Raw genomic sequence first — 27,431 nt, 5'->3', positions numbered from 1 at the left:
TAGACTCATTGAGGTCTCCCACCAAGTCTGCATTTGAAGTTATGTCATTGCTTGCCTTGATTGTCTTCTCCAATTCAGTTATCCTTGTGTTTAACTCTTTCTCCTGATGCTTGAGCTCAATTTCTTTTTTCAAGTAATCTGACACCTCTTCTTTCTTTTGGATTAACTTGATGCTATAATCTTCACCAACTTTGTCTAGTGCAGTGTTAATGCTTTTTGGTGACATTGTGAGGCCCAAATGATTAAGTCTGATAAAACCCTATAGTAGAGACAAGTATTTTATGTTACCTTCATTAATCTGAAAATAAATACTGTATTTATTCGATTAAGCGCCCAACCTCGAATAAGCGCCCACCTCGAATAAGCGCTCACTCTCAAGGTCCAAAAAGTTAATAAGCGCCCAGGGCGCTTAATCGAATAAATACGGTATACCTAAATAAAGAGATGTTGCTGTGCTATATCTATCACACATAGAGGGATCTGATGTTCACTATATCAATGGTTAGTTAACTTATTAATGGTGGCTAATCAAATACAAAAGGAGCATTGACAACCATGACAGTGCATAAAAATGTTTGTGAGGATGTAATCCTTTTTATCAATAATTTATTTAAATATCAAGTGCTTACCTTCTTTGTTATTCCTGCAGCTTTTAACATCAGGCTCATGACATAAGGAATTAAGCTCATAGCAGGGTCTCGAAGTTTTAACAAAATTCCAGCTGCAAGGCAGATCCCAGGGTACCTAGCTGCATCTGATTGACCTTGCATAAATTTTGGAATTGCAGCTGCCTGTAAAACCCTGTGTAGCAGAGGGGCTTTTTCCTGGATCTCATTCCCAGCTGCACTCCATGAAAATGTTAACATTGATTCTTTTGTGGGTGTCCTTAGGCAAGAGGGTGATTTTGTTGAACAAAGTGTTTTGGCCTCATTGCTAATGACATTGCATATGTGCTCTTCTACACTCTGTCTCAGCTCTGATGACGAAAGCATGGCAGTAACTATTGATTTGGAATCACTTCCCCTTGCAAGTGCTTTTCCAAGCTTAGTGAGATCCTCTGGTAGCTCCTTTGATTTTTTGCCATTTGAGTAATTGATAGTGACCTATTGTTTGGAATGTAATATTTCAACATTAGAATTTTTGATTTCTATTAATAACTTGAAATTACTATTAACAACTTGAAATAATCTTACTGGTAACTTGGATGACTGCAACAGGGGTGGGAATTATTGACAAATACATGGAAAATCAAAACCTGATTGTATGATAATTTCAGTAAATTCGATATGTTCCTTGTTTTTCACCACGATAACCAAATATTTAGCGAGGATCATTAAAATTACATTTTTTCAGAATCACTTTTTACATCTTCACTATTACTGTAAGTTCCATTTTTCGCGCCATATTTACCAAGTGACAATTGAAAATACAATGTGGACATTCGTTTCTGAATTTAATATTGTAAATAAGCTGCTGGTAACTTACTTTGAAATCACTGCAGTCGTCGTCAACAATATTTGAATCTTTAACAGTCTGAACTGTTGAATTAAGTGGTGGCTTGGGACAAAATATGTATCCAGGGGAAATCATGTTTGCTACGGACGATAAAGGCCAAGGGCCTAGAAACTGTTGGACCATAGCTTGTGGTGCTGGTTTATCGTCACCAATACAGACAGGTTCACAGGTAGGAGCAGGAGAACTACTACTACTTTGACCACGCGGTAAACCTGTTGCCTGAGAATGCTTCTTCAATTCGGGCGACTGGTGAGGTTCCACATCGGAAGGCAGACATCGTTTTATCCGTTGTTCTGCTCCTTCTTCGAACCGTTGCACAATGGAAGATTTAAGCATTTCACAGCTCGCTTTCTGTTTAAAAAACTTGTCAATGTCTCTGAAACAAGGCGTCTCGCAGACATAACGATGAGAGTTGCTTGTTAACTCCTCCGGTGACAATGGTAACAATTCTGAAACCTTTTGTTGCAATTCGAGTTGCTCTAGAGATCGCCTTTTTCTTGAGTTGAGTTCTTCTCTACCACAAAGAAAGCAACCATCTTTTTTAAACACTTTCACGCGTTTACGAGGTGTTGCTTGCAACATTGCAGGGACTCTTTGAACTCTTCGCATTGAAACACGGCAGTAGTAAATTATGCACAAAGCAACTTTTTATTGCATAATTAAAACAAACTGTAATATTAATACTATTACGTCAGAGACAAGGAGTGAAACCCGTGCGCCCAGCCGTGGTTGGGGAGAGAATCGCGGGCGCACCGAAACCCCCACGGCTGGAAACTGAGCCTAGGCTGCACCAGGCACGAACTCAAACCAGTTTAAATTCGTGCGACTGATCGCAGTGACAAAATGAGTGAAAGCAGCCTTGTCGCAGCGTGTGTGCACTTCTGCGACAAAATATAAACTAACCAATGAGAGAGCTTCATGTATTGAATTCAAAAACTAGTTTACATTCTCCTTCTTCCAAATTCGCTGCAGGTGCACCGAACAAACGCCTTGTTGCAGGGACTTTTTGAAGTAGTACACACGAAGCGATTTGTCGCAGAGAACCTCACTTAAGGTTTATTAGTACTTCATTAGTGTTTTCATTAATTTGAAAGTAATATTGTGTATAATTAATATAAGCTACTTTAACTTTTTCATATATCACATTGATCTGCAATATGGTACGAACAGGAGCTAGAGAGATGGTGGATATAACCCCAGTGTATAAAGATTGAGTGAAGTCCAATTGGGTATGTAATTATACGCGTTATTAACAAAATCGAACTGCGCGGTCGTTCGATTTTGTTAACAAGGCCTTTGAAAGACCTTTCAATTGGCATTAATGGTTTTGACATCCACACTATAAATCAAACATTCAGTTAGGGAAGCAACATTATTTTTTTGGAGGAGTGGCCAAGTGGGATCAAAAATCCTGAAAAAAAATTGTTTGCAATAGCAAAATGCCCACATAAATTGTTTGAAGACATCAAAAAACATTGTCTGCAGAAAGATGCAGCTGGAAAAATTGTTTGGACAGAGAGCGCCACGGAAAGAAATCGTCTGTACTGCACTATACTACGCTTCGAGTAAAACAATGGTCCATTCCAGCGTTTCGATCGAGCACTGAGGCAAGTCTTGAGAGACTGGGTACTAGTCCAAAACAACATGGCGCCCGGGTGAAAAGTAACTTACCAGGCTTATGAAAATGTGAAGCACTGAGGCCATCGCTTACGAGAAAGGTGGAGACTAAATCCTTGCAGAATTGTTTGTGAACATTATAACTACCAGGTAGACAGGAGTGAGCGACGTTTTCTCTTTCCAATCTGCACGTGAAGATACGCTTGAATTCGATCGATGATGAACATGTCAAGTGGCTTGTTTACCTTTTCTCACGCTGTAAGTCTGTATTTATGGGCACTAAATAGCCGGATAATTAACATCACGAACCACTTTAGATGCTAAAAGGTTTATTGGATTTATGTAAGCGGTATTTCACACGTCCTCAGCCGACCTATCCATCATGTTATGAAACTCGTTCTAAAACTTTCAGAACTTTGTTTTTGTTTTGCTCACATGTACCACATTTTTGTACGCTAAAATCATACGTGCCGATTGAACTTAACATACTTTTTTTGACTTTAATTTATTATTTAGTAAATGTTTTACAAAATAATGGCTAATGGAACCATCAGAATAACGCCGCATCGGCGATATTCAAACGTAATTTTAACCTAAAATCTCTAGTGTCACGCATTGCCCGAAATACCTTATTTTTAAAATACAGTACCGCTCAGAAATAAGCGTCCATCGTATACGCACCTTATACGCACATACGCATATACGCAGACGCATATACGCACATACGCATACGCATATACGCACATACGCATACGCATATACGCACATACGCATACGCGCGTATGCAATGAAGCGTAAGCACATACGCAGTTCTTTGTTATTCATTGCTCTTGGTTCTCATTGTGTTGTATTGTTGGAGAAAACAAATGAAATATCTTTGCGAGAAAATTATAAAACAGCGTTGGTCGATCGTGTTTATATGGTGCGCCGTGAACATTTATCATGTTTGTTAACTTTTTTGCAAGATAAATCGCACGCGCCGGTGAGACTTGTTTGTGAATTGATTGTCTGTTGAACCGAAACGGCTGAGAAGCGAAAAATACATCTCCGGTTCTATTTGGCGTAAATGGGCGATTCAAACGGGAAAAGTGATTCCAATGAGTAGAAACGATGTTCTATTAGAGTTTTATGTGCGCCGTGAACATTTATAATGTTTGTTAACTTTTTTTCCAAGATACATCGCACGCGCCGGTGAGACTTGTTTGTGAATTAATTGTCTGTTGAAGCGACACGGCTTAGAAGCGAAAAAAAATCTCCGATTCTATTTGGCGTAAATGAGCGAATTAAACGGGAAAAGTGATTTCAATGAGTAGAAACGATGTTCTATTAGAGTTTATATGGTGCGCCGTGAACATTTATTATGTTTGTTAACTTTTTTGCAAGATACATCGCACGCGCCGGTGAGACTTAATTGTGAATTAATTGTCTGTTGAAGCTACACGGCTTAAAAGCGAAAAAAAAAATATCTCCGGTTCTATTTGGCGTAAATGGGCGATTCAAACGGGAAAAGTAATTTCAATGAGTGGAAACGATGTTCTATTAGAGTTTATATGGTGCGCCGTGAACATTTATTATGTTTGTTAACTTTTTTGCAAGATACATCGCACGCGCCGGTGAGACTTGTTTGTGAATTGATTGTCTGTTGAACCGACACGGCTTTAATTGTTGCGAAAAAACATATCTCTGGTTCTATTTGGCGTAAATGGGCGATTTAAACGTTGAAATAATTTCAATAAGTAGAAAAGATGTTGTATTAACTTATTAACTTGTCTCGCAAGAAAAACTTTTGGTTTTTTCGCACGCGCCGACGATTTTGTTTGTGAATTGATTTTCTGTTGAAGCGCGACGGCTTTTAGTAGCGAAAAAAATCTCTGGTTCTATTTGGCATAGATCGCCAATCTACATGGTGAAGTATTTCCAATAAGTAGGAACGTAGCTTGTTTTAGAGTAATTGTGATACGCAGTGAATATTATTTATAACCTATTCTTGCAAGATAAACTTTTGGTCTTTCGGAACGTGCCGCGAGTCACGTCAAGGCTTAGTAGCTAAAACAAAATCATATCTTTGGTTCTATTTGGAAAAAAATCAGCGAATGAGACGTCGAAATTATTTCAATGAGTCGAAACGATGCTCAAATAAAGTTTATATGCTGCCGCGAACATTTATTAGCTTTTCTGCAAGATAAACGATCTTTCCGCACGCGCCGGTAAGGCCGGTAAGTGAAGTAACGTAAAAGTTATTTCTCCGTTTCTATTTTGCATAAGGCGGCGAACTCTAAAAGTAGAAATAGCAAGCCATCGAAAGAACAATAAACTATGGACAAAAGAAAAAACAATAAGCTTGCTCATACATACTGATGAGCATACGCGTATACAGAGTATACGCACATACGCATATACGCAGACGCATATACGCACATACGCATACGCATATACGCACATACGCATACGCGCGTATGCGCAAAAGCATACGCGTTTTTCGCGTATGTTTAGGGACGCTTATTTCTGAGCGGTACTGTAGGTTTACTACTAAACGTGAGAGCGATGAAAAATCTTGATGATATCATTTAAATTGTACTAGGTGACAATAATTACAGTGGTATTTTTATATGGAAAGCTTCAATTCTTGCAGAGATATTTTGGTCGAAAGATGGGTCAAAATTTAGGTATTTTTTGGCTCAAAACCGACCATGGGCACGTTGACCACGATATCTTCCACACGTTAAAGAATTTTGCGATAATATTCTACCTACAGCATTATCATCTCAATATGTAGCCCCATGCAAAATATAAAGGAAATCTGAGAGGGTCGATGTAGACTCAAATTTTAATATTGCATGGATTTCATATGGACCCTCTCTTAAGTTGACACAAGATTAGTCCCAAAATTGAACTCTCAATTACATACACATACTGCAGATGCACAATGTACTACCAGTGATATTCTCTAGAAAGAGCCACTGTCATATTGCATATGATACCATAAAAAAAATATTTTCTTGAGTAGATGCCAGACCCCGACTCACCGCAGGCTTCATTTAAATGCCGGTTCAAAACTGGAAACGTTTGATCAAGGTCCCAGTGTTTGTTTGAGGTCCAGGTGTTCCCGTTTATGAACTTAAAACTTTATACCCTTAATATTATTTTACTTGTTCCCATGTTGTGCATATATTGTTTCAGTTATTTTTATCATCAAAAAATCACGGGGCCAAGAGGAAAACAAATGGGTGAAATGAATAAGAAAAACTACTCCTACCCAGTTTTGCTGCTACTTGTGGGACAGTTTCATAACATCAGTAAATAGAGTGAAGGACTCTATAATACAGCATTCAAATGGTTTTCTTACTTTAAGAAACAGGAATACTGAATGCTGGCTGAAGCTAGATGTCTGAAGTGCTATTACCCATTAAAACACTTAGTTTTAAAAAGGTTTATTACCTGTATTGTAGTCAAGGAAGGTAAAACTGTATAAAACTCAAGGAGCTAAATCCATTGATCACCTGCACCATCTTGTTGACTTTAATTTTTCTGTATAAATTTTACATTATTTCATGTTTATAAAGCTTTTTTCGGAATAAACAGCTGAGATAGATTTTATGCCCATGGCGTGTATGATAGATTACAAGAATGAAAGCAACAGTAAAGATCACTTCAATCCTTCGCAAACGGCAATAGCAACCTACATGTATATATATGCAGAGCTCTCTATTAATTCAAACATTGCAGACATTTTATCCTAACTATTCAATGTCGTTCTCATCATACCATGTATTCAAACGTATGTAGTCCATGAATCGCCGTTCCTCTTCGTTCTTCGAGGCTTCTTCGATCGGTGCTTCGATTGGACAAGAAGACGGCAGCTTCGTTGTAGGCATACAGCGCCAAAACCTCATCGAATGAAATAAATATTGAAGTATTTGCATACAAACATTGCCCTTTAGACCGACGTCAAACGGCTTTAAATTCTCATTATAAGAAACGATACCGCTAAATTGCAATGTCTCTTCGTTGCGGCTCTCTTGGGTTTCGCCACCGGGCAAACTAGACGAAGAATTTGTCGAAGAAATATCTTTTATAACGCTGTTAATTCTCAGTATATTCTCTCTTGGAACACTCGAAGCTCGAAGCGGCGATGCGCATATGACGTCACGGACCAACTCATGCGTAAATCCGCTTTTCAGTACAGTCGCTGGCTCACTTTAGACGTCCGAGTAATGGCGGACGGGTTTTCCACGATTTTCGGCAAGCTATTTCAAGGCTTATATTGCTCGCAACGTTCTAAATTCTAGCGCGCTAGTTAAATATAGACTTACTGAACAAATTGACTTTAGAAAAAGACGAAAAGAAAAACAAAAATTTTGGTCATAGTAGCACTTTAAACAAACAACGTTGAATGTGGTGGAAAAGAATGGCGGGGAGGAATGGATGCATTTTACGTTTGCATTATTTTACCAGAAATAAAACTGATGACCCCTGTCTCAAACGTTTTGACCGGGACTGTTAAAAACCTGAAAAGTTAAACTCGCTTTAATTGTTTAAGAAAGAACGCTGAACTAAATAGATACAAACCTCCTCTAAAGTCTCCAATCGCTCCCAAAAGAAACCAAGATTCGTTCAGGTTCCTAAAGTTTTCTATTCCTGGGTTTATTTCTCTCGCAATTCTAAACAGATTACAACAAGTAAAAACAAATCGCAATTAATTATGTTATTGTTATCAATCGTTAACTGAGTTAGTTTGTACAAGTCATTTCCAAACTGTCTTTCTTTTTCACGGCTGCTGGTTATTTTAATTAGGAGAAGTTTTTCCTAGAAAATTGAGGTGGATGAGGTTTCCATCTTTTAAACTGACAAGAAGCTACTAGAACCTGTGCGAAAAAACTCTGTTTTTTTGGCGGATATGTCTACCTTGTATCACAGCCTGATTAGTTGGAAAGATTTGTTTTCCCTAACCGGGTTTAAGTGTTTAATTTTAAGGACTGGGGTGGGTGGATCGAGAACAGAGAAAATCAAAGGGGAAATGTACTTTTATTACGGGAGTATCGCAATAATGATAAATGCTAAGACATTTTTTGGTCCATTTTTGGTGAGATGTATTAGTCAAGTTGTAATAACGCGCGCTCTGTGAGAGAAAATCATTCGTAAAAACAAGTGGTGACTTGACTGGACAGTTGACACCAGGGGGGGAAGAAACGAGGTCTGGGACCGAGTAGCGATGCTCTCACAACTTGCAAAGCGATCAATTCACGATGTAGTCAGCGGTTTTTGGACGATGATGCAACAGGCAATCTTTTCCCGCGAAATGGAAGCTGCTGTCGTGGAATCACTTATTATAAAGGGGTTCAATTCTCTTAACTAAAAATCTAAAAGCAGCGTGTTTAAATCCGAAAATTTCGTCATCGTCGTGTAGTTTTAAGAACGCAGAATTTTGTGATGCCGTGCTACTTTTCAGTGCTGAAATGCAAATGTTTGACATGTTTGTACCACGATTTTCAACTGGCCCACATGGGGATTGTAAATGAAGTAAAACAAAGAAAGACCAAGTCAACAAACAACCTCAAACAATAGAGCAAGAACAATAGCTCCGACCAGCGCGGGAATATTCGATCGACACGTTTTCATTACCATTCCCGTGATGGTTTTATTTCATAACAAACACCACATATTGACACCAAGAACCTTTCCGGAGAAATTTTCGCTGCTTTAAAGACAAAACTTAGAAATTCTTTTTTATTACTACATATATAAAAAAATCGAACTCTCTCACTGGTCCCATGTTGTTTTTGTTTTGGCAAGTTCACAAAGAAAGGAGCTGCTCATGCGCCTTAGAGACATCCGCTGACTACCGCCCCGATGATTGCTTTGCAAGTTGCGAGAGCATCGCTCAGATTTCATATAAGAGAATGTATGGGAAGTTGCTTCCCTCCCCCCCCCTGGTTGACACATATAGAGGATAGTTTAGAACAGTTAAACGATTTATTATTAGAAGACCTGCTGATAATTATTATCTCACTAGTGTTAATAAAGAAACAAAGGCATTTACTTGCACTTTACCACGTCACCGTCATTTGAGTGTTCAATAATAGTCACCGCCGATGGAGTCTGAATAAAGAATAATGATAATGTTAATGAAAACGAAATTTTAAACAACTAAAACGGATCGATTCCAGGCTAATGGTAACTGAAAATTACCACCAACAGATCGTAAAAAAGTAATTCACATTTATTTTGTAATATTATTTTCAGAATACAAATCACCAAGAGACCTTACCATCTGTACGGCCGAGCCAGAGGTAACAAGAAATTATAGCTTGCTCCGTTTTCATAAATAGAAGTCGGATCGTTCAACTTAAGCTGGATTCAAGATGGTACTAGTGTAGAGTTTGTATTTTTATCGTTATCGGATTTTAACTTTTAACACGCATGCGTTCTTGCCCCCCGACAATTTGCAGTTTCATGACAGTATAAATCGTCACTTCTAAACTTCTATGTCATGTTTGCCATTTTAGAACGCGATAGTCAAGATATAAATACTTACTGGAGTAGTCATAGGAGGTGTACTTTGTCCTTCTGCATAATAATGACCACTTCTTGATCGATCACTGGCGCAGATGAGTATGTCCGTATCGGCCTGTAAGTAGATTACATACAAAAGCCGATAACTCTCCTTGTTTATGCAATATAATTTTATGCTATATAATTTTGGTATTTATTATGTTATATTATAGTAGTTGCATAAATGCGTTAAATAAGCTTACAGTACCTAACCTTCTGCACTATTTGTTAAAAGAGGAAAGATTTTACATACTACTTCTTCAACTTGCCAGTCAGTACATTTTTAACATTTTACTCAACAAAATGAGTACATAAAGGAGTAACATGGTACAAAATTGTATTACTATGTAGTATGCAGTATGAATCATGAGTATCGTGAACAGTCCGTGACATGCAGGACTTATTCACACTTGCGATGTTTTAAGTTCTTAAAGTTCTTAAAATGATATTTCAAACCTTCTATCACCAGTAGCCATATGCTACTTACCATAAGTTGGTCATCACTGAATCCCACTCCTGCCCAGCCCTCTTTGCCACTTAGCTCAAACGTTACGTTACCGCCAACTTTTTGGTATGTCACTAAAAAATCGCAGTCGGCACTTGATGTACAGGAATCTGGAATTCTAAAGCTACCTATCATTGGTGCTGTTGTTGTAGGTCCCTAAGTATAATAAAAGCTGAATATTCAACGTGCACGTTAGCAACAAAGCAGGTTGAAGTCAAGAATAAAACGCTGGCGAACAAAGTTAAAAATGTGATACATTTCCATTACATACACAGTCCTAATTAGCCAATAATTAATGATTGCAATTTGCCATTTTATCTTTAGCTGTCGAACGTCGCAGTTTACGACCGTAATATTTTAGGAGTGTTTAAACTTTATTTGTTAGTGACAACTTTTTTTAATTTTTTTTATTTTATTCTTACTGATGCCTAGCTACGGCTTCCCCACTTCACTTTTACTGAATTGAAATTGACATAAAACATCCCTTTTCTGTTCCACAGCCGGCTGTGCTAATCTGTAAATATATATTTATAAATTATAATCATACGAATAAAGAATCTTGAAGCATTATGAGATTTCTAATCTAATTTTTAAGTGAATTTATACAAGTAAAACATTCGGGTCCTTAATGTTACAAACGGAAATACATGTGCAATCAGCCATCTTTATTTTGTTATTTCTTTGGACAATGAAAACGAAAACAAATTTTCAAAATAATATGACAAGTTACTGTCATATAATTAATTTGATGAAACTTTACGTTATGTACTTTGTGTCAGTGCACATATTCACAGATTAAGCATGAAAACAGTGATTCCGTTGTTGTAATAATAACTTTATTCAATTAAGTGTCAAAGAAGAATAGCAGTGCAACCACTAATTGGGGACACCCAACTAAAGTTTAAAAATAGTTTTACCTATAAATTCCAATCTAAAATAATATCATGTCTAATTCGATGCACTCAGACAAGCAGACATTTAGACACACCTTTAGACACACACAGAAATCTCAAAGGTTAACACCTACCGTGAGACCATGTAGTTTGGCTGAAAGCAATAACAGCAGGGCAGTAATCGATACAAGGTGCTAAAGATAAATAAAGATTGAATTTGAAAAATGTCACTTCAGTAATTACTCTTAAAATGCAATCAATAGTGGCAGGCTCAGTTGTTTTAATTAATTAAAGCCGATTAACTCGAATCCAGAATTTTCAAAATTAAACTTTTTAGTTTCAACACGGCTCTCTTACAATGTTTTTTTGGCTTCAAGGTTTCATGCCAATAAACAGGACAGGCTGGAGAATCATACGAAATAAGAATTAATCGCATTTATAATGAGATTTTCACGTATGTTGGCCTTTGCTTTGTCTCTACTTGACTTTCTAATTCCGTTTTAATCAAAGCATAAACGTAAAAACAAACAATACAAATGCAATTGTTAATGAGTTAGGTATCAATATTTTAACCAGCGCTTTGAAGTTACGTTTATTGTTTTAATATTTGATATACGAATCTCAACACAACCAAAGACGCATTCACTTTGGGACGAAGTACAGACGGTTTTATCACTGAACTGCTAGTCAAGTTAATCGAGCGAAGCGGCGGCATAACTTCAAAAAATCAGTTGGTAATTTTTAAATCATGATTTTTGAATCATTGATTGTCGTGTTATCAATTCCCGAATACATATAATACAAAACTAAAAATGTCGGTTACTGAGTATTCATTTTGCTTTAAGTCACATTTTGACAAACTCTACTAATTTTAAGCACTAAATCACTTAGTATAAGTAATGACATCTAAAACAACGTCATTCAGAGTGTTACTAGTAACAAACATTTCTTTTTTGCAACAAACAGACTAGGAGAACAGAAGAAGCCGAATGTTTCTTTATCTCTCACAGATAACACTCACAAAGCAAACAAAAACAGTTTGTCTTCATGGTCGAACCAGTGAGTAAAAATATATGCAAATGCAGCCATATTGATTCTTTTGAAATAATATTGACTAACCTTGTAAATAAATGCATATACATTTTTCCCTTCATGTCGCTGTCCTTGCCGGATGATCAAAATTATAACATATATAATAACATGACAAACCATGTAGGTAGACTTCACCCAAGGTCGTTCAAAACTCATGAATAGTTCTGTGCTTGTTTCATTCTTGTCGACTTGACACCCATGTCGATAATTTAAATTTGAATTTTAATTTTTGTGAACCGCAATATTTAAATTGTTCCAAGGCACGAAAGTGTCAAAACGCTTGTATTACATGTTTTAGAGATGCTTTAGTGTAGCTGTCGAAGTACAATACGCAAACAAACGGTATTTGAGTCTGATGTGCCGCCGATAGTACTGTGAAAAGTTCAAGTTACCGGCTTTATTTGACTGATAAGTGTTCTTAACTATACTTTGTATAGTCAGTAAATAAAAGTGTCTTAACTTACCTTTGTTGGGTTCAACATTGTGGAAATTATTCGCGTATTTCAGTGTAGAACGCCGCACACAGTAAAACAGATGCTACGACGGTGACGTCGGTATTCTAGCGACAGTATACAGTCACCGAACCTTTCCGTGTACTGGTGGAAGTATGCATGAGAAGATATACTACATAAGAAATTGAATTTATATTAACCTCAGAATACTTTGTATGCATTAATATATCTCTTATTGTCATGGAAGCGCAAAACAAACGGGCGCTTTTGAAAATCATATTGCACTGTCATGCTCTACTGGTTTGCTTCTTTTCTATTTCAGTTTATTTTAACCTAAATTATACCCGAAATAGCTGTGGCAATATTTCGCGTTTTAGAAAGTCATGTTAAACTTTACCAGAACAAATACATGGCAGAGTTAGTTTGAAGTTATTTTAATATAAATATTTTTTTTTTTACCGTAAAGTCGACTATTAGCCCTCGAGTCCTAATTTAAGTGTATTAAGATGAAGGATTTGTTTTGTTTTTCTCTTTTTATGGTAATTAGTATATTTGCAGCATCATGCATCAGCTGTTTTGCGTGTTCAATGGGAAGAGACAATTATTCGTGCGTTCACGCAATAGAAATAACAGCCAATCACGGAATTCGTACGTCATATGAATAAATAATTGTCGACATCATGCATGACTCATTAGGTTTAGACCACAAATACGTCCACTGGAGTCACGCCATACTCTCTTTGTCGTCTAACGTCAATAAACTGTGGGGTAGAATATAAAAATTGAACACTTGTAACGCCATGACAGCTTCCATCGGACTGCAAGCCCTCCATGCAGACTTCAAAACTTGTTTTTCCATTAAAACACATTTATGCATTTTCTTCTAGATTTATTTGTTTTCAACCGTTTGGAGCGTGAAAAAGTTACATTTACATCGTCTAGAATTTTCAACCTCTTCAGGGTTCTCTTCAGGACATGATAATGAATATTATATAAGTCACTACGTTTAATATGCTGGGCAAGTAAGAAAATAGCACATGAACATTGATTCCCTAAGGTGCTGTCTCTTATTGTTTGACTCTGTTTCTTAGGATAATAGTATTTAGTATTTATGCATCCTTGCTCCTTCTTAATTATCGGGGGTGGAAGGGGAATTATTGGAAGTGACTTATTCATTATTCCTTCACATTTTTCACGACTTATTCACTATTTATTTTTATTTTTAGACTTTTCTTGTTATTCATTATTCCCTAAATAAAGTAAACCTTCATTTTGTATGGGATGGGGGTGGAATTTGATCGACAGTGCCTGAAAAATGCGTTTGCCCTCCTTCGTTATCAGATATTTTTACCCTGCCCCCCTTCGTAAATCCTATTTTTTATATGAACCCCCTCCCCCCAAACAATGACAACGTATCAAGCTAAATTTCGAATATCAGACAAAATAGCAGTTTAAAGTGAACCCCAGAAACGCTATTCTAGGCATTCTGGTAGAAGTGTTGCACTATTTTACATGCCCATCATACAATTAATTATTTTGAGTGTCCCACCCCGCTCTTTGGCCCGAAGATAAAAGATAATGTTTGAGCACGGTGAATAACCACTATTCATTATTCCTTTACTGGAAATGACTTATTCATTATTCTAAGCATTGAACCTTAAATATTTCTTATTCATTTTCTGTTTTAGCCCGTTATTCATTATTCATTATTCCTCTTCCACCCCCGATAATTAAACACTACTTATTCGAAGTACCGTGCGTGTGTTGCTTTGGCAGAGCTCTGTTTGCTGGGACAAAACAAAACTTCCCATTTTGGGATCTTTTTGGCCACAGGTGTGGTCGTTTATTTACATAACAGTGACAGAAAGATCACAGTACAAAAACATAAAAAGCATCAACCCAGCAAAGGTGAGGGGAAAAACCGCCATACCATTGTTAAGGGTAAACAAAAACAGGGTGTGGTGGGAGGGGGAAATTGTCGTCGCTTGTTTAAGACATGTAACGAAAGAGAATTCACCGCGCTTGCCTCAATTCTATATAAGGACAAATAAAGAATATCCCGTATGGCCGGAAGTAATCCCCAGACCGGAAGTTGGCAGATGCGTACGTCGCAAGCTGCATAAAATTATTTATTTCTACAAATAAATAGCATCTTCGTGAAATGAAAATGAGAAGGGAACACCAAGGTTCTACAGCAACCAAACTAAAACTGTTAATCTATTAAAACTGTTAATTACAACTAATTTTGCACATAAGACAATTGTCTGCGATTTATTTCCACACCAAGAGATGTAAACTACTACACAAACAATATTCCCGCCTGGAACCACCAAAAATACATTCTTTGATAACCGTATAAAAAAAAATCCAATAAGAAAACAAATTCTACTCAACGGTATCAACAACAATTTTATCAAAACAATGTTTAATGGCTTAAGTCATGGTAAATAATATAACAGTTATAAGGCAACTCTAACTGGTTAGAGATTCTTACACGCTGATAAGTATATAATGTTTTTTAGATTTATTTAGGAATGTGGAGCAGTCCCTGACGGAGAAGCACAAAATGAAAGCAGCATGCAGGTTTCTTCGTCTGCATTCGAACCGGGTGTATTATCATTGTAGGGAGCGATAATTTTAAAGTCAGCCACTTATATTCAAATCACTTTCCAAGCGGCCTCCTACACAGACATCCTTGTTTTTCGTCACGCACCCCATAAGCGGCTAAGAGGCTACATCCTATATATCGTTCACAAGAACAAATGTCCAAAATACTGTGTGGCACTATGTAAGTCAAATAAGTGAAATATAAAAGGAAAATTAAGTGCCAAAAAAATCGTTCGAAAGATGGAACCAAGTCTTTCGGACTTAGCCCTATATCTGAGCCGGAAAAGTTTGAAATATTCCTTTAACATTTCACTTATTTGATTATTATCCTATCGTGCTTGTTTAGACATGCTTCCACTTTATCATCTGATTATGAAAAACGATTCCAATTGCGGAAATGATGATATCACAGGTGGCAGAGTAACCATGGTGGCCTTTTTGCGCCCTTGGGAGTCAATTGGTTTAGTCGTATAATATACATTAATGACCCCTGTGTAAGCAAAATTAAAGTGGCTTTGTCAAGGATTTTACCAGACTTTTGGACAACCAAAATTTATATTTGTGTCGCAGGGAACCTACAAATTATAGTCCATTCTCCACTGAAACTGTCACCAAGCGTATTTGGCTGCGGATGGCTCGGATTGAAATGGATTGCAACTTGAAAAGTTAAGGCTTAACTTTTCAAGTTGTTTCCGTGCGTCTTCTAAAAATCGATACCTAAAGCGGTGTCTTGATTTCTATCACCAAGAATTTTAGGTTAGGGTTAGTCGTTATGTCGATAATGTGCCGAAAGAATAATGTAAGGAATATTAATGGTAGTGTACAAAATTATTGTGCTAAGTGTAAAGACCTAATGAATGCTTTTAATCGCCTATTTGTTAAAATTTTAATTTTTTTTCTTGCTTACTTACTTACTCACTTACTTAAAGACGAAGGGAAATAATTTACAATTGAACTGCTGACGTAAGCTGTATTAACGGAAACTTCCTTCCCTGGGTACCCCAGTGATAAAAACATCTTATCACCCAACTATCCGCTCTCACCCCCCCCCCCCCCCCCCCAACCGTCGCCAATTTGCCACGCCGACCTTTTTTTCGTCGGCAAGTCTCGGCTTAATTCCCTGAGCGCGACAAACACAAAATGCTTTTGTTTCAAGAGTGATGAGGAATTTGAAACCGAACACTAGACGATTTCTTGATACGTAATAATATATATTTCTCATTATTTTCTTCTGCACGTAACATATTCAATCTCCAGACTGCAGAATTTTCGTACTCAAAGTCTCGTATTAAATTCCATATTTGTATCTCTTTCCTCAATATGCTTGCTGGCAGTAACATTTTCAAACTCCAGACTTTCGAATGCAAAATTCTCTTGAGGAATGACATTTCGTATTTGGCGTTGTCTTCCAAGTCTTCCTCTAAAAGCGTTTTTAAAACCTTGCTGAAATTTGTTATTAAATATGAAATAAATAATTGGATTGATTGCAGCATTTATATGAGAGATCCAAAAGAAGAATAGCGGAACAGGCGCTGGGAGTACGCAAAAATTGGAGAAATAATAGACGCTCATTAAATGGTTTACATGAGCAAACGACCAACAAAAGGCAAACAAAGTTACAGTAGCTACTAATAACCTATAGATATTTTGATTCTGTATGTTTATCCTTTCCTGCGTTTGACTGCCACCAATTGGCCGCCTCTTGCGCAAGGAATTACCAATTATGATATTAGTTGTTCCTATTACAATCAATGGAAGTACGTAAAATACGACAGCCTTGACACTTTCCTCCACTTTGCTATAAAATAAACGCTGTACGGGATCCTCGCTCCAGATTGAAACACAAATGGTCGTTTCCTCGGTTATTTTCCTAGTATCCATCTTATAAAGATAAGGAGAAGCTGCAATGGCCGAGATTATCCAACTCAATGCTATGGATCTTCTTGCCGTTGCTGAAGACATTGGCCTTTTCATGGCATGTACTATTGCCATATATCGATCCACGGACATAATGACAAGCGTGGAGATCGAGAGCCCGATAGACAAAGCTAATAAGTAGTAAACAAGTTTGCAGGATATTTTTCCAACCAACTCAGGAATCCACTGTGAACCAATAAACACGAAGGAAACAGACAACGTGGTCGCAAAGCAAACATCAATGAGATCTGCAACAGCCATGTTGATGATAAGGTAGTTGAATGTTGACTGTTTTAAATCTCTGTATGTCCTCACCAAATATATTACTATAGTGTTTTCCACGCAAGCGGCGATCAATAAGATAACGTAGGCAACAACCAAAATGGCGTTTGTGATGACGCTTGGGTTTAATATCTTGCATGGAATGGTAGAAGAAGGACGATCTCCTGTGATATTCGATTGATTCATGTCTGTGAATTGAATATAATTCACATTTAATACAAAGTTCTTCAGTTTCAAATGGACACCCACTTTGAAAATTTCACTTTGAATGATGTAAGCTCGTCTTATGAAAGGAATGTGATTTTAATAGTTAAAGCCCGATTTTCACAAATCAAACTGTCATTTTCAAATATATCATGTGAAACGTGAAAGATGTCTAGTCTCATTCAAACACATGGTTGTTCGCACATATTTCTCAGCCTAATTCGAAGACAAATCGGTTAAATGACCAAATAGCGTATTTTTGTTGTCAAAATTGTTTTGCTTGTTCATATAAGGTCAATCCAAATTCACTGAATAGAGATGAAATAACAACTCAAGGGCATCACCACAATTGACCCAGAGATTGAGGAATTCGTAATCGGAAAATTGTATATTCTGCGGAAGATTGAACAAGGAAGGTTTAAAAAATCACAAATAAAATATAAGGAGATTGCAAAATTAAATAGTGTCTTGTTAAAAATAGGCAAAATTAAAAATATGCGAAACAAAACATGAAATACTGGTGCATTAAGAAATTTTAACGTGTATAGAGGAAAATGTTTCAAAAAAGAAAACATAGTTTAAATACAGCGAGTTTTAGTAAACTGAATGTGATCGAATAAATGTGTAGACGGATTGATTAAACTATACATGAAACCAACTTGCTTTTATGACATAAAAACAATTAAAAGACATTGAGTAAACATCAGTACACTGTCCACGCTAAACTGAATCACAATATCCACAGTACTCTTTAAACGTTTTTGCTCCATTTTTTCTCCAAAGGCATCGTTTGTGAGATCCTAACCTTAATTTTTTTTCATCAGTGAATGTTTATATCCATTGGTTTCTTTATTACACAAAATTTTCCATTATAAATCCATATTGTTGTGTGTCATCGACGATACACGAGTTCAAAGACAAGCGATTATTAACATTTTCCCGAGCGATTAATGTAGGATGCACTAACGAAATTCGCCTGCTTCAAGTATTCGATTTCTATTTTTAATTCTTCTGGAGTACGAAAAAGCGCATCTGTAATTTGTAGTTGGATATATCATCTAAGTATTGCTTACAGACCCCAGAAATATAATTATCACGCAAAAGTAATGAAATGGATTCCATTCAATGCGTAATATTAAAATTTACTAAAGAGGAAAAATTTTAGGCTTACCTTTTCATCCAAGATCTCCGGTGGTTGTTTCTGGAACTCTTTGTAACGAAAGATACTTCAGCTCAAGGTTGAGATGACTCCTACCTATTCTAATTTAAATTCGAACAAAAGCACCTACCAACCGTCCTCAGCTGATAGAAATAATAAAAAATAAGAAATAACAAAGCACCTGTCTGAAATTAAAAAACGCGAAACCTGAGCAAATCGAGATGTTTTTTGTCAAGTTGACAATTTCTGCTCAAAACAATGGCAAGAAAACGAAACGACGACAAAAACAGCGTTGTTTCTGCAAATGGAACTGGGATATAAAATTGCAATTTCGAAATGATACTAACACATCGGTGTGCACGGTTGTCATGAGTTGTAAATTTGTGCACTAGCAATCTGACAACTTAATTATCAATCGGGACTTGCCTTGGGACTTGCATCTTTTATTTACTGAAGACAAAAAGTGCATTAAAATTTATTTTAGCCAATCATCATAAGGTAATACTAAAAGAGAAAAAAATTAACGCAGGAAATCAGTGATTACATTATCCACTAAAAGTTTAATTTCAGTATTGCGCGCAATCCCTTTCGTGTCTCACGAGTTGAACACAAACTTAATTGCAATAAAATTGTCAAATTAAAATGAAATATGAAAAGTGCAATAAAGCAATAAGGCTAATTATTATAGCTTGCAGCAATTACAGGAAACCCACAGGTTTAAAGCTGTATACTCATTAATTACGTAATAACAAACCTTTCGTTATATTACCTGATTATTTCCCATTTTTCTTTTTTCACGACTAGGTTATTACAATAAGGCGTATTTTGCTAAATAATATGTCCAAATTCACTTAAAAGCACCTGCCGCTGAGGAAAGACCGTGTTGTAAAATTAAAAAAGATAAATTATGTTAAACAGACTCACTGGTGGGTAAAAGTTTAAAATTACCTTACACTTTACTCGTAATTACATGTAGAACATTTATATGAAATATCGAGTGTGGCCGGATATGTTCTACACTGTACTAATCCTGGCATAAGTTTTTAACTCAGACCACAATATTTTGTCTCATTTAAGTTGTTAGTAGCAATATTTGAGAAAAAAAAATGTGACCCCCTCAGGATCCTAAGGATCAGTTTTGGAAACAAATTAAGGGCGAATGCATGTAAATAAAGAGCAAAATTAAAATTTCGCGACCACAGTCAAAATTTTGTTTTCCCACATATTTTTTTGTTTTGTGTGTGTATGTTTTTTTTAAGCCGCTTCAACTTGGAGAAAATCGAAACAAAAAGACTGATTTTCTAACACAAAATCAGTCGTTTACAAACCTTTGCACAAGTTAGTTTCATTGAAGAGTCCTTTAAAAGTTTCAAAACACGGCCATATTTGACAAGTCACAAGACCAGAATAGAAAAACCCTAAAACTGAAAGGGCGTTTAGATATAAGAATTGAAATCAGTGTCAACAGATAAAGAACGTCCATGTGCTTAATGCTTTGTATGGTTTTTAGGAAATTCGCATTATTATTAAAATTATGGCGTACTAAAGACTCGTATTTTTAGACTTTCTTCAGTAGCGTTCCTTTCTTACATGTAAATGGTAATTCCATACGAAGGATTATGAAGAAAGATATGCTATCTCTAATTCTTTGAAAAATCGAAACTTTACTTTTCTCTCAAAAGTTTTAGGGATTTCAAATTCTAGCGCGCGTGAATATCAATTTTTTCAATTCAGTTGTCCTCCCCACCAAAAATTCACCGTTAAGAACTGCCGAACGCTTCAAAATAGCTTGTCACCAAAAACCATCTTGTTAAGAAGGGCCCCACTTAAGCATGTGCTACAGTTCAGTAAGAAGTTTTTTTTTTCACTTTTCGAACTAGAGTATTTAAACATATCTTGGAATTGGCTTGCATGGGTAATTCGGTTTGCGCCTCGAACGAAGTCTAGTTTTGGCTGAAACACTATGAGACATTTGAATAATTAGCCTTTGCCTCTTGTTGTGGCAATTTTCATTTACGTGCAACTTGGCGCATCCGACCATAGCAAAAGTCGCAATTACACTTATTTAGTAATTTGTGATGAAAAAAACTTTTCTCGGTGCTTTCTGTTTTTCTGGTTTACGTTAAAGTAGACTGTCTCAGATCCTTGTCTCCCCAGCGCCTGCTATTATTATTTACGAACTCCAGAGAGCGGTGGAAATACCACAAACAGCGCACTTCATCGAAAACATTTCATTCAATCCTTTTTTGAGATTATCTTTAAATCATGTGTAGTGCATTTGGAAAATTAGAGCATTCACAATACTAAACTTTTCAAAGCTGAACTTTCAACTTAGCTGCTAAAAGTGGAGGGACCAAAATAGGCTTCGGCAGCCTCACATCCTGCCACCATTTTTGACTCTTATCCCACCGTCCCGCCTAACTGAGAGCTCAGCCATAAAGCAAGCGTGTTTTCACTTAAAACAAGCAATACTTTTTCGAGTTATATAAAACGAATCGACTGTTTAACCTTCCTACCAGCTTAATTGAGATGTTTTCCCTACTAGAAAATCTACATCTAATTTATTTTGCTGATTTCCCAAACCACTTCTCTTCTACAGATTGAACCATCATCCTCCCCCCTGATGTCGCTTTTTCTTCCGGGGTGGGCTAATTCTGTTTTTGTTACACTGGTCGAGGGGGAGTGGCCTTTACTCCTTCATGATCAAAATTTCGCTTTCGCTGTGAAAATATTTTGTTTAAAATATTAGGATCACTCTATAAGGCATTTTGGTTTACTCTTTCTTACTCTTTTCAATGTGGAAAACAAGGGTTCAGTATTGTGCGCTTGCATTGATCACTGGAAACGGCGGACAACTCATATACAAGTGGGTCGTATAACTTGTGCGGCTACTAGCCGTAAATAATTAATCATGCAATTTTCAAACACTTTTCACAACGAACAAACGAACGAACGAACGAACGAACAAATAAACAAACAAACAAACAAACAAACTAACTAACTAGGTATCCAGCTTCTATCATATCAACCAATCAATCAAATTTTATTTTAACACTAACACCGATACGTTAATGAGTTCTCGTTTGAACGTGTCGTGTGTCTTAAAGTAATCAGTCTATTTCGAAAAGAAAAAAAAAACATAAAAAATCATTAACGTTAAGGTCGCGCAGGACCCTTGCAGTCATTAGTATGTAACTGCCGGACGACTGAAGCCGACAACAAACGAAATATTCATGAGAATGTTTGTTTTTAAACTCTTTTGTACAAGTAATTACTAGTAATTGTTCTCAGCTTTGTGCCACGTGCGCTGGAACATAGGGAATTATCATAATTAGATTCACAGCTTTGAATATATCACACGTTGTTGTAAACATTGATTCGGAAGGTCTTCGGAAGCCTCTAAACCTGCAATTTTGTGTCCAAGTTTTCTCCGCCGATATAGAATTTCAAGAGTTGATTCGCGAGGAACATAAACTTGATGTACTCTATTGTGATATGACTAGAGCGAATTTTTAAATTTCCTTCTCAAAATGAAGATAGCACGTTTCAAAGTTTAGATTTCACATTTTTGCTCTCTTAGAAGCCATTAACTTGTAGCAGTTTTTGAAATCGAAAATTTCGTTCTAGCCATAGCACAAAAGGGGTTATGATTTATCACTAGGCTATATAATCATTTAATTCGGTGCGCTGTGCTAGCTGAAAACTTGGACACAAAATCGCATTATCTGCAGTTAAACTTTTTAGGGCTTGTAACATCACAGACAACGATCACCTCTCAGTATAAGGACAATCATGATGTAATTCCATCATCCCCGAATATCCTTGTTAAATTTTAGAGGAATCAATGTTCAAAATGTAGTGAATTAAAGCTTTACAAGATAGCACTCCGTCAAGAAATTTGGCTAATGAATTTATTAATGAGCAAGGGTCCCGCGCGACCTTAAAACTTATATGTGATATCTACAATTAATATTTACAAGTAAAGCTTTCTTACTCACTCACTCACTCACTCACTCACTCACTCACTCACTCACTTACTTACTCACTCACTCACTCACTCACTCACTCACTCACTCACTCACTCACTCACTCACTCACACACTCACTCACTCACACACTCACTCACTCACTCACTCACTCACACACTCACTCACTCACTCACTCACTCACTCACTCACTCACTCACTTACTTACTTACTTACAATATAATTAAAGTTTCGTATCGAATCCCGTATTTCTATCTCATTTTCTCCCTATCCTTGTTGGCAGTAACATTTTCATATTCCAAACTCTCGAATGCAATATTCTCTTGCGGAAAGAAGTTTTGTATTCGGGGGTTTGTTCCGACTCTTCCTCTAAGAGCGTTTTTAAGACCTTGCTGAAATTTGTTATTAAATATGAAATAAATAATTGGATTGATTGCAGCATTTATATGAGACATCCAAAAGAAGAAAAGCGGAACAAGCGCTGGGAGTGCACAATATTTGAACGGAAAAAAGACGCTCATTAAATGATTTACGTGGGTAAAAAACCAGCAAAAGGCAAACAAAGCAACAGTCGCTACTAATAACCGATAGATCTTTTGATTCTGTATGTTGATCCTTTCCTGAGTTTGATTGTTACCAACTGGTCGCCTCTTGCGCAAGGAATTACCAATTATGGTGTTAGTTGTTCCTATTACAATTAATGGCAGTACATAAAATATGAGAATCTTGGCACTTTCGTCCAGTTTGCTGTAAAATAAATGTTTCACAGGATCCTCACTCCAGATTGAACCACAAATGGTCGTTTCCTCGCTAATCTTTCTTGTGTCCATCTTATAAAGATAAGGAGAAGCTGCAATGGCTGAGATTATCCAACTCAATGCTATGGATCTTCTTGCCGTTGCTGAAGACATGGGCCTTTGCATGGCATGTACAATCGCCATGTATCGATCCACGGACATGATAATAAGCGTGGAGATCGAGAGCCCGATGGACATAACAAATACAAAGTAAACAAGTTTGCAGGATATTTTACCAACTAAACCAGGAATCCACTGTTGACCAACAAACACGAAGGCAACAGAGACCACGGTCGCAAAAGAAACATCGATGAGATCTGCAACAGCCATGTTGATGATAAGGTAGTTGAATGTTGACTGTTTTAAATCTTTGTATGTCCTTACCAAATATATAACTATAGTGTTCTCCACACAAGCGGCGACCAATAAGGTGACGTAAGCAACAACCAAAATGGCGTTTGTGATGACGCTTGGGTTTAATATCTTGCATGAAATTGTAGAAGAAGGACGTTCTCCTGTGATATTCGATTGATTCATACCTAGATGTTTTAAGAAAAAAAAATAGGGGCGTTTTTTAAAATGGGAACAACTGATTTTAATACTGAAAACTATTTTGCAAAAGAAATTATATTTTTCATAGTGTTATTGAAACTAAAACTCCGGCTTGATAAAAACAAGTAAAACGTATTAATTAAATCAAACGTCTCACAAAAAAGCGATATAACTCAGTATGCTTGATAAATAATTTAGAAAAAATATTCATCTCTTTTATTTCTGTGAAGTGAAGTGATAGCGAGCAAAGAATTTCAAAGTTCACCCGTTGAGATGAATAAAACTAATTAGTCTGCCCTATGGAAACGTTTTTTTTTTTTCATGGAGAGTCCCGTGAGGTGTAACATGGGTCACTCTTCCAAAAGAAAACGGAGGGAAAGGAGAGAGAAACATGGCATGATTAGTATTACAGTTAAAAGCTGAAAAATGTCTTTGACCCAACATATTTAATTATTAGGTCTTGCTAGCCTTGATTACAATTTGTATTTGAGTAGCTGTTGCTTCATGAACTATTTTCCCATAAGAGCAAATATAGTTAAATGATCAAATCCCTTTATGTTTAAAATATGTCAGCATTCGCAGGCTAACAATCTTTGGGTTATTTGCGTGAACCTTGGGCATTGCTCCGTCTTCCGAGCGATTTCAGCATTTTTTTTTCATGGCACTTCTCTGAGGTCTGTTTTTAGCAATAAATTATTTACGTTCGTGTAAATATCTCCTAAAAAAATACTCCAGCAATATCTTCTCATATAATATTAACTTCCCATAACTTTTCGACTTTTTGGCTGAGTGATTACTGCAAACACTTTAATCAGTGGATTTTTGTTGTTTTAATTATCAATTTCGAGCAAAATTCTTATTCCATTCGTAAACGGTGCTCAGCTGAGACAACTGAATATGCCAATCGGGAATGAGAAACTCTGACAGTCATAATGACAGGTTTTTAAATCATGATTCTTTGATTTACGATGAAGGATTTTTGCTCATCAAGGACATTAAACATTCCTCCTAAAAGTACATCATTAAAATATATCATGCAGAGAGTAATATCCTTATTAAAATTTAAGGTACAATTCATCACCATCATGCATCAGAGAAAAAAGATGCTACAGAGTAACATTTTGCGCCAATTTGCTTCAATACTGTAAATAGCGTTTCTTCGTTGTCAAATTTGGTCTGGTTATTAATCTAAGGCCAATTGCAAAATAACAGGATAGTGTAGAACAGATTATGGTGTTGCTATAAGCCGACGACGTTTACTTTCTGCTATAGAATTAAATTGCCCATTTTTTTGTTATTTCATACATCTTTCAAGTGTCTAGTGTAATTAGTGGTTCGAATAGTGGTCATACCCATAAACAAACCAAAATGTATGGAAAGTGTGTAATTAATGCGAAAAAAAAGGAATTAACGTATAAGAGCGTCTAAGCTTACCTGTTTATCCAAAGTTTCCGAGCGGTTTTTTCTGAACTTCGTTAACAAGAGCTAATTGAGCTTTGCTGGAAATATCTATTTCGGATTTGAATTTCAACAAAGCACCTGGCTTACATATAAACAGAAACACGAAACTTGAACAAAACAAATGCTGCTTTGTCAATTTTGTCAAATTGATTGTTTTAGTATAAAAACAACGAAGGGAATACGCAACGAAGAGAAATGATGATTTTACAACTGGATCTAGAGCATCTAATGGTAATTTCTAAATGATGCTAAAAACATATGTCGGTTTCAGTGATTCCTTTTATATGTAAATTATACCAACTAGCGGTATGTCACATTACTTCATAATTAGGGACTTGGATCGTACATAATTTTCTTTAAGGGAACTAATTAAATATTATTTTATCCTATGGTGAGATAGAGGTACAAAAAGAGAAAAAATAACGTAAACGAAATGTCCAGGCAGAGGTTTGATCTTCCGATCACAATCTTTCGCCTCATTAGTGCTGGGTAAACGAATACCCTTTTCAATATGTATACAAACTTATCAAATAAGAAAGTGGATTAACTCAAAGTAAAAAGGGCTGATGTTAGGGCAAATTAGTCCAAAAGTGTATTTTTACGATTATGCATTTCTCTATTTACTGAATGTGATCCTAAACATGTTCGTAGATTCGTATAGTCAAGGTGCTTCATGTTTTGGAATTTTTAATTTATGCCCACTGCCATTAAATATTAACGGGTACAAATTAGAATAGGGGAAGTTTACACGAATAACGACCAAATCAATACCTATATCTGTTGCCTTCAAAATCATCACTCTCGCTCTCTCTTTCCCCTTTTTCTCTTTTTCCAGGGTAACCCGATAGGCTGTTTGCCTGAGTAATGAAATTTATCAACACATTTAATCGCGTTTTTTCTGTGTTTTTTTTTTTATGGATTTCAATCAAGTAAGTATTAGCATAAGAAATGAGTACTGATGCAGTGTAAGATGTTTCAAAACACCTTGATTTTATCATTGAACTTAAAGTTCACACAATTAAACGCGTTTCTTGGATTCATTATATATTTTATGTGTATATGACATATCTTTGTTTTTTGCTTGATCGAATCTCTACTTGACGATGACGTGAACATCAAAAATCAAAATTCGGAAAGTTTTTCTCTCCACCCAATAAAGTGCGAAAAAGACGTAATCATTTTCTTGACGTAATAAGTTGCCATAGTAACAAAAAACTCCTTTCAAAAACGAGCTCGGTGACTTCCTTTTGTTATCATCGAAATCATACAGCGTGTTTTTAGAAGTTTAAAAATATTATACGATATACTTATATTATATTATATTATATTATATTAGAGCTTCCTTCTATTTTTGAAAACGAAGTAAGCTCTGAAACTCCCTTCGTTGAAACTGTCTTAACTTTGTAAAAAACTGTACATGTATTTGACTTGTTACCATTAAAAGCTTAAATTATGGGTGTTTCTAACAGTTGGGCTGTTGCTCTAGTAACCAAAATGTGAAGAAAATTACGGCCAAATCATTGATAATTAAATAATCAATGATTGAGACTTAATTTTCGGATGTCCATTGTTGTTGCAACAACTGATAAGTGCTGTAAAACGTTATCAGCCGCGTTACCACTCCCAATCTAAACTTTATCTATGTGATCAAAGCCGCCAAAGAACTGGATTTGTTTGCCTAAATTCTTTCAAAATCATGTCTAAATTAACAGAGATTCTGGCTATTGTTCTGTCCACTGTAGAACAGTATAAGCATAAGATGCAGACTTCCGGAATTTGTCAGCATTTTCGATTTGAAAATGGCTTTGAATTGAAATCGAAATATAAATGTATCAAAACA

General features: G+C 36.3%; 2 protein-coding genes across 3 annotated transcripts in view; both read right to left on the bottom strand.

The window, feature by feature from the left end:
- The window catches only part of LOC144638353 (uncharacterized), a 2,808-nt gene extending 514 nt beyond the window's left edge, over positions 1-2,294 (bottom strand). Inside the window, exons 1-3 of the mRNA XM_078497578.1 lie at positions 1,486-2,294; positions 630-1,103; positions 23-259 (exon numbers count right to left, since the gene is read on the bottom strand). Of these exons, the coding sequence (XP_078353704.1) occupies positions 23-259; positions 630-1,103; positions 1,486-2,124 (1,350 nt within the window). The 5' untranslated portion in view covers positions 2,125-2,294. The remainder of the gene's footprint in view (positions 1-22; positions 260-629; positions 1,104-1,485) is intronic.
- The window catches only part of LOC144643813 (putative ferric-chelate reductase 1), a 91,878-nt gene that overhangs the window by 54,434 nt on the left and 10,013 nt on the right, over positions 1-27,431 (bottom strand). Inside the window, exons 1-6 of one of the 2 annotated variants that reach the window (XM_078503168.1) lie at positions 12,639-12,899; positions 11,217-11,276; positions 10,172-10,345; positions 9,668-9,760; positions 9,173-9,231; positions 7,702-7,793 (exon numbers count right to left, since the gene is read on the bottom strand). In XM_078503168.1, the coding sequence (XP_078359294.1) occupies positions 7,702-7,793; positions 9,173-9,231; positions 9,668-9,760; positions 10,172-10,345; positions 11,217-11,276; positions 12,639-12,656 (496 nt within the window). In that variant the 5' untranslated portion in view covers positions 12,657-12,899. Of the gene's footprint in view, positions 1-7,701; positions 7,794-9,172; positions 9,232-9,667; positions 9,761-10,171; positions 10,346-11,216; positions 11,277-12,638; positions 12,900-27,431 lie in introns of those variants that run through there. The other variant, XM_078503169.1, reaches the window with a different exon arrangement.

This window comes from Oculina patagonica, chromosome 2, assembly GCF_052425735.1.
Source record: "Oculina patagonica isolate OP01 chromosome 2, crgOcupat, whole genome shotgun sequence".
Taxonomy (NCBI): Eukaryota; Metazoa; Cnidaria; class Anthozoa; order Scleractinia; family Oculinidae; genus Oculina; species Oculina patagonica.
Note: the sequence above shows the minus strand (reverse complement) of the source record. Positions and strands in the feature narration are given on the sequence as shown.